Source organism: Vanacampus margaritifer, chromosome 13 (assembly GCF_051991255.1).
Source record: "Vanacampus margaritifer isolate UIUO_Vmar chromosome 13, RoL_Vmar_1.0, whole genome shotgun sequence".
Classification (NCBI taxonomy): domain Eukaryota; kingdom Metazoa; phylum Chordata; class Actinopteri; order Syngnathiformes; family Syngnathidae; genus Vanacampus; species Vanacampus margaritifer.
In genome coordinates, this window is record NC_135444.1 from 2,326,427 (window position 1) to 2,338,720 (window position 12,294).

At 41.0% G+C, this 12,294-nt stretch overlaps 1 protein-coding gene across 7 annotated transcripts in view; it reads right to left on the bottom strand.

Annotated features, from left to right (window-relative positions):
- Positions 1-12,294, bottom strand: part of fam102bb (family with sequence similarity 102 member Bb) — a 96,909-nt gene that overhangs the window by 74,168 nt on the left and 10,447 nt on the right. For 6 of the 7 annotated variants that reach the window (XR_013296465.1, XR_013296467.1, XR_013296464.1 and 3 more), the window contains exons 2-4: positions 8,617-8,737; positions 4,393-4,422; positions 612-728 (exon numbers count right to left, since the gene is read on the bottom strand). Coding sequence is in view for 2 of the 7 variants with exons in the window: in XM_077584683.1 (XP_077440809.1) it covers positions 612-728; positions 4,393-4,422; positions 8,617-8,737 (268 nt within the window). In the remaining 5 variants the exon portion in view is untranslated. The remainder of the gene's footprint in view (positions 1-611; positions 729-4,392; positions 4,423-8,616; positions 8,738-12,294) is intronic. The other variant, XR_013296466.1, reaches the window with a different exon arrangement.

The window sequence follows — 12,294 nt, forward strand, 5'->3', positions numbered from 1 at the left end:
CGACAACCCCACAACATCCAGAGCCCTTAGGAACTCTGGGCGGATCTCATCCACCTTCGGGGCCCTGCCACCGAGGAGCTTTCCAACCACCTCAGTGACTTTGACCCCAGAGATAGGGGAGCCCACCTCAGAGTCCCCAGACCCTGCTTCCTCAAAGGAAGACGTGTCGGTGGAATTGAGGAGGTCTTCAAAGTATTCTCCCCACGATTCACGACGTCCCGAGTCGAGGTCAGCAGCACCCCATCTCCACTATACACAGTGTTAATGGTGCACTGCTTTCCTCTCCTGATACGCCGGATGGTGGACCAGAATTTCTTGGAAGCCGTCCGGAAGTCGTTTTCCATGGCCTCACCAAACTCCTCCCATGTCCGAGTTTTTGCCTCAGCAACCGCCGAAGCTGCATTCCGCTTGGCCAGCCGGTACCTGTCAGCAGCCTCCGGAGTCCCACAGGCAAAAAAGCCCCAATAGGACTCCTTCTTCAGCTTGACGGCATCCCTTACCGCTGGTTCCTCGTGACGTGTGATAACAAATATGATGACAGATTGATATTTTGAAAACAATGAGGCATTAACCTGTTGAAATACAACACAGCTGCAGAGTACCAGAGTTACCTTAAGAATTGAGTTATCCTGCCGAGTATTTTTGGTATCGTAACCCTCTAGCAGACATCTCCGGGTTGTACTTCCGGAGCCAGCAAACTCTGATAAATTCAGATCTGCAAAACCAAGCTGTAGGAAAAATCATGATAGGATTATTTTTTGTGATAATGTGGCTATAAAATGAAAAAGCCAGATAAGAGCAGAGGACCAAAAACATTTAGCATGCTAAATAAGTCATACCACATGTATGCGTTGTGTTATTTAAGTTCCCATTACAATCATTTGAGTAAACACATTGTCTTTAGATTTTTTTTTTTTCAAATCCTGGATTTCAAGGAAGCATCCGTTATTTTGGATCTTAGGGTACTTGTACAATTCACCAGTTATTTTAGGGGGCATGAAATGAATAGGATAGTGTTTGGAATTGATCAAAGTCATCTAATACAAACCCAATTCCAATGAAGTTGAGACATTGTGTTAAACATACCGTAATTTACAGACTATAAGCCACTACTTTTTTCTCTTGCATTCGACCCTGCAGCTAATTCAACGGTGCGGCTTATACAACTGGTCACGACAGGGTGCACTAAAAAGGCAGAGGTGGCAAATCCGGGTCCAGAGAGCAAAAAATCCTGCCACAATTTGGCTTTAGCCCCTACACCTAGCTAACTCCCATGGTGCTCGTTTACTTGGTAGCTAGCACGACAACGGAAACAATTAGCGATAAGGGTTAGAGGGCTAAAGCCAAACTATGGCAGGGTTTTTACTTTCTGGACCTGGAGTTGCCATCTCTATATAAAGGAAGCGCAAGAGCGCCAGGCAGAGCAAAACAAACCAATAGCGTATTTCCACTGGAGCTTGGGTTGCTGGCGGGTCAGTTCACCCAACCCACGCTTGCACTGCGTTTCCACCTCCAATGTCCATTTGGGACGCTGGGCGGAAGTAGCGCATAACCGGCTGCAACACAATAGTAGAGCGCGGGAAACAACACATAACCAAAACACGGAACCCATGGAGGACAACGCTGCCCGGTATCGGTTGCTTGTTCTGTTTTTTGTGGTGCTTCAGATGTGGCGCTTCTTCAGAGCTCGCAACGCAAGGAGTATTGCCGCCGCGAAGAAAAGGACGATGTTTTATTGTCGGAAAGCCCTCGAGGCTATACACACTGATAGCAGTGGGTGCGAAGAAGAAAACGAACACATCTTGAAAAGGACACGGCTGGTAAGTTGTTGTTTTTTTCCCTCGCTGATGTCCATTACTGATGGCATCAACGCCCAATCAACTGCCGTAGTGTTTTACGTCACGTCATGGGCTTCCTCTGGGCTCGTTTTGGCCCAACGAAGGCGCGAGGGCCGCGAGCAGCTCCGCACGGTTCACTTCCAACACGGTCATTTGTAATGGAAAAATGCTCGCCAACACTGCGCTAGCTTTGCACGTTGCGGTGCTGGGCTGCAGTGGAAATACGCTACAAGTGAGCCCAAATACAGTAGGAGAGACAGAGCGAGAGCGAGACCGTTTGCGCCCTCTTTATGGAAAAGAAACATGTGCATATGATGCTGCATTTAAGTTAAAGGCAATCAACCTGTTTGATTCTGACACTGATGAAGAGGAAGAGAAGTTTTTTTGTTTTGAGAGCGACAACAAAGGAGAGTGTGGCTGACGAGGCAATCCTGGTCCTGTTCCTTTCAGATAATGAGGAAGAGGACTTCAATGGTTTTACGTAGTACGCAAGAGGAGGACGATGGCACGAGAATTACCGGTAATTACTGACTTTTCTGCTATAGTAGGCTGGTTATTTTTGTTAAGGTAATTTATTTTTATACAGCTGTGTTATTAATCCTCGTTTACTGGCAAGCACTTTTAAAAACGGATTTAATTTAGCCAGTTGACATTATTGCCTCATCAAGCTCTGTATGTTTTGTTCTGTTGTTATAATGTACTACTAATGTGACTCCAGGACGTGCAGGACGTGCAAGAGGTGTGACTGCAGGACAGACTGGCGGTTCGTGCGTAGTCACGCGAGAATTGGAGCATACGTCATCAAACTACGACAATACGTCATCATCGAGCTGCGACCACTACGTCATCACTGGAAGAGTATCCCATATCGTGTCCACACAGGGCGCGTTTTGAAATCTTTCCACTCTGGAACCCGGTTACTAAAGTGATCGGTTTCAAGCTTCGAAACGGACGAACGGCCCAAACGGTAAGAAACTTGTGCAGATACATTGAAACGGGCTTTCGTGTGGACGGGGCCTGAGAAAATGAATGTTCATCAAGTGAACTGGTTAATTGAGAACAGGTGGGTGCCATGATTGGGTATAAAAGGCGCTTCACTAAATTGTTCAGTCATTCACAAGAAAAGCTGGGGTGAAGTTCATCTCTTTGTGAACAATTGTGTGAGAAAATGGTCGAACAGTTTATGGACAATGTACAACTGCAAGGAATTTAGGGATTTCATGATCTACAGTCCATAATGTCATCAAAAGGTTCAGAGAATCAAGAGAAATCACTGCATGAAAGCAGCAAGCCGGAAGCCAACATTGAATGCCCCGTGACCTTTGATCCCTCACATGGTACTACATCAAAAACTGACTTCACTGTGTAAAGAATATCACCACATGGCCTCAGGAACACTTCAGAAAACCAATGTCAGTTAAGTAAACACAGTTTGGCGCAATGGTGCTCCATCCCTAAGTGCAACTTAAAACTCTACTATGCAAAGCAAAAGCCATCCATTTATGAACAACACTCAGAAACGCAGGCTTTTCTGGGCCTGAGCTCATCTAAGATGGACTGATGCAATGTGGTCTGATGAGTCCACAGTTCCAATTGTATTTGGAAATTGTGGGTGTTGTGTCCTGCGGGCCAAAGAGGAAACGAACCATCAAGACTGTTATGGACTCAAAGTACAAAAGCCAGAATCTGTGATGGTATGGGGCTGTATTAGTGCCAAAGGCATTGGTAACTTACAACTCTGTGAAGGTAAGATTAATGCTGAATGGTACATACAGGTTTTGGAGAAACATGTTGTATGCTGCCATTCAAGTATTGTCTTCTTCATGGACGCCCCTGCTTATTTCAGCAAGACAATGCCAAAGCACATTTTGCACGTTACAATAGTGTGGCTTCATTGTAAAAGAGTACGGGTACTAGACTAGCCTGCCTGCAGTCCATACCTGTTTCCCATTGAAAAAATGTGCGGCACATTATGAAGCGTAAAATACGACACGGAGACCCCGAACTGTTGAACAGCTGAAGCTGTACATCAAGCTAGAATGGGAAAGAATTCGACCTACAAACTTTCAAACGTTTATTGAATGTTGTTAAAAGAAAAGGTGATGTAACACAGTGGTATACATGACACTGTCTCAGGAATATGTTTAAATAAAATTCTAAGTTAATAATTATTTGCCAAAAACAATAAAGATTATCAGTTTGAACATGAAAGATCTTGTCTCTGTAGTGTATTCAATTAAATATATTTTTTGCAAATCATTGTATTCTGTTTTTATTTATGTTTAACACGTCCCAACGTCTTTGGAATTCAGTTTGTAGTATATAGCTTAGGGATTAAAATAAATAAATAAATAAATAAATAAATAAGAACTTTTTAGCATGTCAACAACCCAAAGCATACAGTTAAATCCAGACGTATAGTACGTTATGATGTTGGCTTTCGCCATTTAGAGGGGTCATATACATTACTGGCAAGATAAGAAGTGCCATGCTTATATTTTTTGTCAGAAGAATGCTAAATAATAGAATTAAAGCAAACCAAGTATTAGTTTACCTTAGCAAATGCTTTCCCCCCCTTCAGCTCCTATGCAAACAGAAACACATTACAAATTACAAATATGACTACAATATTAAGAAGACCTTTAAAAAAAAAAAAAAGTAGGACAAAAACACCCAGGTTCATGTCGTGTCCACTTAGACACTTTGTGCCTCACAAAATGTTTATGTTGAGTTACAACAGCCAGTTTTACAGCCTATTTCTAGTGGAGATGGTACATTCTGATCAAGTGTGAGGAGCTTTTATAGTTAGAGGGAGCAGTGTTATAATGATCCGTGTTTTTTTGTTTGTTTGTTTTTTAAGATTTGTATTTGGCTTTGTTTCATGTTATGTCTTGTTTTTTTGTTTTTTTGTGGTTCATGTCTTTGAACCACAAAAAAAGGAGGAGCTAGGAGCTTCGTTGTCTGGGGCTTTATGCCCTTGGCAGGGTCACCCATGGCAAACAGGTCCTAGGTGAGGGGCCAGACAAAGCACGGCTCATAGACTCCTTATGATGAGAAATATATATGGATTGACGTTTCCCTTGCGGACATGGGTCACCGGGGCCCCCTCTGGAGCCAGGCCTGGAGGTGGGGCTCGTTGGCGAGCGCCTGGTGGCCGGGCCTGCACCCATGGGGCACAGCCCTGGGAGGCAACATGAGTCCCCCTTGCCATGGGCTCACCACCAGTGGGAGGGGCCATATTGAGCTGGGCGGCAGACAAGGGCGGGGACCTTGGCGGACCGATCCATATTGGCGGATCGATGTATAACTTTTGTGGTTCATGTCTTATCCTACGACCCAGGACACACTGGAGAGACTACAGTATAGTGGGGTTTCCATCCACCCATTTCTATTCAAATTTTAAGAAATGCAAAAATGAAATTGAATGGAAACGCTAGAAATTCAAAAAGGGCCCAAAATTCGCAAAAAAAGTTTTTACGCTTAGAGGGGGTGGATTTTTAAGCGTATCGTAAAAAGGAAAATGCTAAATTTGGCTCTAGAAATAGATTTTGCAAATTAAGGCTGACAAGTCTGGATACACGTCACAAGTTTTGACTGAAACAGAAATAATTTTGGAATTAGTTAAAGAAGCGAATATTAACACAATTTTAGATGGAAAACAGCAAAGAAACGCTACGGTTTATCAAGTCGCTTCCTGCTTTTCTTCTTCTTCTTTCAAATTACTGGTGGATCATATCTCTATGGTGTACACCGCCACCTACAGTGGCTGAATCCCCTCTCAATATTCGCAAAAGGCCTGGGAACACCTTGGGATCCCGCCGGTGGAGATGGTGGATGTTGCTGGGGAGAAGGAACTCTTGGCTTCCCTCCTAAAGCTTCTGCCCCCGCAGCCCGACCTCGGCTAAGTGGTAGAAGATGGATGGATGGATGATGTCTTATCCTGTCTCTTTAAATTTTATTGTGTCCACCTGTGCTTGTCAACCCGGTCCTTTGTGTCACCCACTTGTGTCTTGTCCAGGTGTTTCTCTCTGTCTCGTCAGTTTTTTTTAAATTATTATTATTCCCTGCCTAGTTTTCAGTCCTTGTTGGATCATTTGCTTTTGCTCATAGTCGCTGCCATTTGTCCTGTTTTTGTGCCCTGTTGAGTTGAGTGTGTTTTGTTTCTTACTTTGCTTTATTTGGTCTTCCCTCAATTTCGTAGTTTTGATTCAAAGTGTCTTGTTTGCTATTTGTTTATTCTTTTGGAAATAAATTATTTTTTTGTTTATCGACATCCAGCACACCTGCCTCGCCTCCCTGCTTTCGCTGTCATTTGTCCTGTCTTTGTGCCCTGTTGAGTTGAGTGTGTTCTGTTTGTTACTTTGTATCTGCTTTATTTTGTCTTCTCTCAATTTAGTAGTTTTGATTCAAAGTGTCTTATTTGCTATTTGTATTTTCTTTTGGAAATAAATTATTTTTTTGTTTATCGACATGCAGCACACCTGCTTCGCCTCCCTGCTTTCCTGCATTCAATCTGTGTCGCAACATCTATCTAGTATATTGAATCTCTATAGGATATTTCGCATAACCAAAATACTAGACGGAGACACGCAGGATTCACCCAAAATTCAGCCCGAAAATTTCCAGACAAAAATAGCCCAAAGGTGTGTTTTTTGTTTCGGTCCAAAAGACTTTCGTCACAACATGGCTGAAACAAGCTGATGTGATGACACAATCAAAAATGTTTAGGGCAAGCATTCTGGGAAGGCTAAGCAGTGTGAAACCTTGGTTGAAAACGAGAAAGTTGGTAGATATTGCATTAAGTGTTTGGCAACACGCCAATTACAGATGTTCCATTGTTCTCAGCGTTTGGGCAAACCCTGCATATGCATGCTCATTCTGATGTGTGTTAAGAGTGTTCTCTCACAGTTCATTTTCGTTCAGAGTGGTTGCCGCTACAGAGGGTTTTTGTTTTCCTTCCGCTTGGTAAAATGCTTCAATTCAACACCAAGTGAAGATCTCAGGAGGAGCTGCTACAGTAGACAGGCTATACATGTACAACATTACGTATTAGGTGTTGATGGTTCATGTAGCCTGCAATTCGCATTAGTCCTTGCAGCTGCTAGCGGCCTTCTAGATCAATGCACGAGCCGATAATCACATTTCGGTTGGCTCAGCACGGCGCCATAACTAGTCATATAGGGACCCAAGGGTTAACCGTGCGTCACCGAGACGTGGCTGCGTACAATGCACTTTGATCGGCAATGCAGCAGGGATGGGCGGGAGCCGTGAAAATTGTTTGCATCACTCATAATTTGTGATATTCTTGTGCTTAAAATCAAGCGTCAACATAAACTTTTATGTTAGCTTAATTTTTTGTGGGCAAGGTTTTTTTGGTGTGTGCAAGGGAAATGTATGTCCTAAGACACCTCATAAGCCACTGCTAGTTGCCACTAAGTAGTGCACTTATTTAGCCTACTTGCTTCATGACAAGATAAATAACTATTCTTTACACACACTCAACAGATTTCTTTTCATCAATTAATCAACTAATTGCTCATTTATCCCATCGCTTCATACCATTAGCAATAATTCTACATGTGTGTTTATTCTGTTTGTAACTTTTTATTGATGTACGCTTGAATGATTCAAATATCTATATATATATTTTTTTTAATTAAAACCTAAAAAATAAAATCAATCTCATAGTGTACTATAATGTTATTACATACAATATACTATATATAAAAATACTAGTGATGCACCGAATATTCGGCCACCGAAAATTTTCGGTCAAAAATGGCTATTTTTGCCATTTTCGGCATTCGGCCGAAATAAAGTTAAAGCCAAAAGAATATAGTTGAAATAGTTTGTGGTGACACAAGCAAAAAAACGCTGCAAACAAGCGTCTGTTTGAATTAAACAGCGAACGCGGAGTGAGTGTCCGCCTTTTCTTCTCGCTGGCTTTTCACTGTGTGAGTTTACACCGGTCGGTCGCAGCAGCTCCCGGGGTCATTGCGCTCACCGCAGGAGAGGGGCGTCACTTGGTGTACAACATTTAAGCGGGTTGAAAAAAGGCAGAACGGCCGTGTGCTGGAGTACAGGTGAGCCACTCTTTCTCCTGCAGTGCCCTCTTTTTTTCCTTTTTCTTTTTATAAGAGCCCCTCGAACTCTTCCACTTTTTCACCGGCATCCCGGTGGCTGTGCTAAATACTTTAGCTAATGCTAGCACTATTGCTATTAAGTTTTAAACACGGAAGCACTTACCGCTATCTCCGGGTGGCGACAGACCTGTACAGGACGCTGTGTGTGACTTTGAAGTACGTTCCCGAAGCCGATTAGCTGGTGCGAACAAATATATTTTTTAAACGTTGGTGTATACGTGAATGTGCCGATTTTAAGTGTGCTGCACCTAATGTCCCGCCGCACGCCTGCGAGCCCGCCTGTGCGAACTACATTGACTATAAAGTGCAACCGCACTGCCAGAAAATGCTCAACCCTTGTTTGGTGTTTAATGTACCATAAGCCAAAATGTCTGGGGTGTGGGCACATTTCAATTTATATTGTGCTTTGTTTAAATGCCAGCGCTAAACAAATATTTTATAATAATATTATAATTTTAATTAATTATAATAAATGTAATGACAGTAAAAATTGGCATAAATTTTTTTCGGCGTTTCGGTTTTCGGCCAAGCATTTTTCATTTTCGGTTTTTGGTTTCGGCCAAACATTTTAATTTCGGTGCATCCCTAAAAAATACACAGTTCAGAGAGAAGCCCTGCCTCTATAAGTAATGTACCTTTCTGACAGATACACGACACACACAGGGGTCCAGTACACCAGTCCCAGCATTGGCACTCATTTTACAGGGGAAAGAGAACCTCTTCCTCCACCGCACACTGTTGGCCTGGACTGCCTCCCTGTGAGATAAAACCACAAAGATGTAAATCACTGTGTCAAATTTGGAGTTAGTACTATTTGCATATCTTTATATATGATAGGGATTTTGGGCATTATGACAAATATCGATATTGGCCTCTTTTTTTTTAAAATCTGACAACCGATATAAGGTAAATCTAAAACCATTTTTATCTCAGGGAGCTAGTCATTTAAATTTTCAGTTTAAAAGAGATGCTACTGACCCTGGGAAGCTTCAGAACCATTTGTTTTTGTTCAACATCAAAACTAAGAAATTTTCTTTGTTTGTTTCTTTGAAATGTAAGATTTCAGGTATTTTTATATTTTGGAAAAAAAATACTGTAGAAAACTATAGAGAGCTATAGTATTTACCTGCCTAAATTTCCATTTAACTTTTTAAGTACTGATAACCTTGGGAGCTCCCTGAACGTTTTGTTAGAAATTACAAGGATGTCATAAACAATTTCAATCTACACTTGTAGCCCTTACTATCGCTAAAAAAACAATTCTTGTTAACTGGAAAAATAAACAAACTCTGAATATCGACCAATGGTCTAACCTCCTCATGAATCACATTTTAATGGAAAAAATATCTGCCTCAAATAAAAACCAAATATCAAAATTTATAGAAACATGGTCTACGTATATAGAATTTTTTAACCTAATTCTGGTTACTTAATTCTGTCTGTTAGCGAGAGCCACTACATCGTGATAACTTACATTGATGTTTCTGCATTTGGCAATTTATTATTATATTATATTATTAGTATGGGATTTTTTTTAATGGGCTTTAGGTGAACTGATGAATACACACACGCTCGCACGCACGCACGCACACACACACACACACGTACACATACTCACCCACATACAAATATATATATATATATATATGTGTGTATATGTATATATATATATATGTATATATATTTTAAAAAAAAAAACATTTATTAAATTTTTTTAATTTATTTGTTTTTTTTAAAAAAAAAAGGAGAGCAATGATGATGTCAAATCGAATGAACAATACTGAGCTCTCCTGTAGAAAGAAAACAAAAAACAAAAAAAACAACAAAAAAAAGAAATTACAAGGAATTGTCTTAGATAAAAAAACAAAAAGTCTGTTCAATAAACATGCTTTTAGACATTACCACAATCAAGATTGGCATTTGTATTGAAAAAAAAATGTGACGCCAATATTTCCCCCCGTTTTACTGAAAATGAATATCGGCTTCAAATATCAGTTATCGGCCTCCTTGACTACTAATAATTGGCATCTGTATCAGCTCTGAAAAAAACATATAGATCTATCTCTATCATATTCAATATACCATTCTTAGATTTTATATACACAGGAACATCCAAAAACAGGAAGGCCAGAGCCAAGATTGGAACCCTGAACTGCAGAATTGTGAGGCAGGCATGCTAACCACAAGACCAGGGTTCTGCAACCGGCTCCCTTTCAATCTGTGGCTCTGAATTTGGAAAATTGATATTTACTTTTATAGTACTTTGTTAATTTTTAAATTGTCCAAAACCTCTGATTTCAGCATATCAAAAATAATTGTTCACCGATTTTTGTAGTTCTTCATGAAAGATGACTGATTATTGTCTGTGTTTAACTCTTTCACTGCCACTGACGTTCAAAGACGTCAAGTAAAAACCTACGGAGGGCTGCCAATGACGTCAAAAGACGTCATCCAATTTTTTTTATTTTATTTTTTTTGAAACGAGTGTGGGGGAAGCCTTCCGTATCTGTGGTGAAAGTTTCAATTAGGTCTGTTGTGCCTAAGGACTATTTTTGGCCCCTAGAGGGCAGCGATGACTCTCTTTTGACAAGATCGGGTGGGCATCAGTAGAGGCGGAGCTAGAGCGTCGAGCAGGAGATCAGAATGGAAAACAAAGGAAAAATGGCGACCGGTTGCGGGGAGCTCACCCCCGAGCCGTTTTTTTCAAAGACCAAAAGCATCGACCAACGCTAAAAGAGCACATTGACGACAACGATGATCATCATCGATGATGATGATGAGGGTGATGACTCCGTGGATGGAAAGCATTGACGCGGCAGTAGGCGACGTGGGGGGGGGGGGGGGGGCTAGATGGCTGAGGAGGAAGTGGTGCCCGTTTGCAAAGCAGCTCTACACTTACAAGACGAAAGGCATCGACCAACGCTAAAAGAGCACATTGATGACGACGATGATCATCATCGATGATGATGATGGTGAATCCGAGCTTGACGGCTAAATTGGAACAGCTGACGCGGCGGCTATGACGGCGTCATAAACGCGCAGCACAACCGAGCACGCACAGGCGGACGTTCGATCGGACGACGGAGAGTGCCCCGAGTCCAATGCATATTCATCGGAGGTGTGTGTACAGTCTGCTACTTGCTATTTATTCCCCGGAAAAAAAGGCGGTCAAGAAAGTGTAACGTTTGCACGCGAAACGGACAAAGTGAAAGTAAACTATTGTGCGAGTCCAGCGGCGTCTCCTTGCACGCAGAAGAGCGTTACAAAAAGAAAAACTGTATTTGAAACATCCACATAATTGTAAGTAGTAACACAGTTGCACACATTTTTAAATAGTTTGCGAAATTGTTTTGTCAAATTGTTACACTGTTGAATGGAAATAAACGTATTTTGCAATCAAAAAACACTTTTTCATTGTTGGTGAAAGCGTTTTACAGAAGTAAATCACTATTTAGGTGTTTGTGGCATCATTCATGGACAAAAAGAAGTGTAGAATTCACTAGAGTGCATGAAATAACATCGTTTCACAAAAAGCTCTTTTTCTCCGTTTTTTGTTTCAAAACAGAGAATTTCGGTGAAAGTAACCATTTTCTATTGTTGATTACTGAAGAACGGAATAAGGTAGAAACAAACTTTTTTTTCTGATGAAAGATGAGTCCAATCTTTCATTTGGCAGTATGTGTGTTTCCATAGTCCAAACATAACATTTTCTGTGGACCTTGAAAGATCAGTCAAAATGCTTAAATCAGCTGGCACTGGGAACAACTCGTTTCTGAAAATGTCTGGCAGTGAAAGAGTTAATCAAAATAAGACATACGAAATAACCACCAATCACTGGTTAATAATCAGTTATATTTTGTAATATACTTAAATGCACAATTAAAATGAATTACGATTCGTTGATTAATCGATTGAATAATCAATATATTAATCAATTCTAAAATTATTCGATAGTGACACCACTAATTAAGACACTGGGGAACAAATTGCAACGAAAAAAATATGTTGAATTAGATTTGCATGCTGATTAAAAACCTAATATTGGCATGCTGATTCTAAAATTGCAGTCATTTTTTTTCTAGCCTGTCAAGTTTTCTCCCCATCTTACTCTCCAGGTGAGCAAAATTCCACTGATTACCTGTAGTGAGACTGTTGTAAGAAGGGCTGATTACGATTGAACTCATCTACAGCTACGTGACAACTTGTTTGTGCAGTCACAAATGAGACAGAGCGGTGCGAGATGTGTGCAGCGCCCAATTGGTCAGTACTATCAATATCTGCAAAAAGATAAAATAGTAGGAATTAAGAGGATC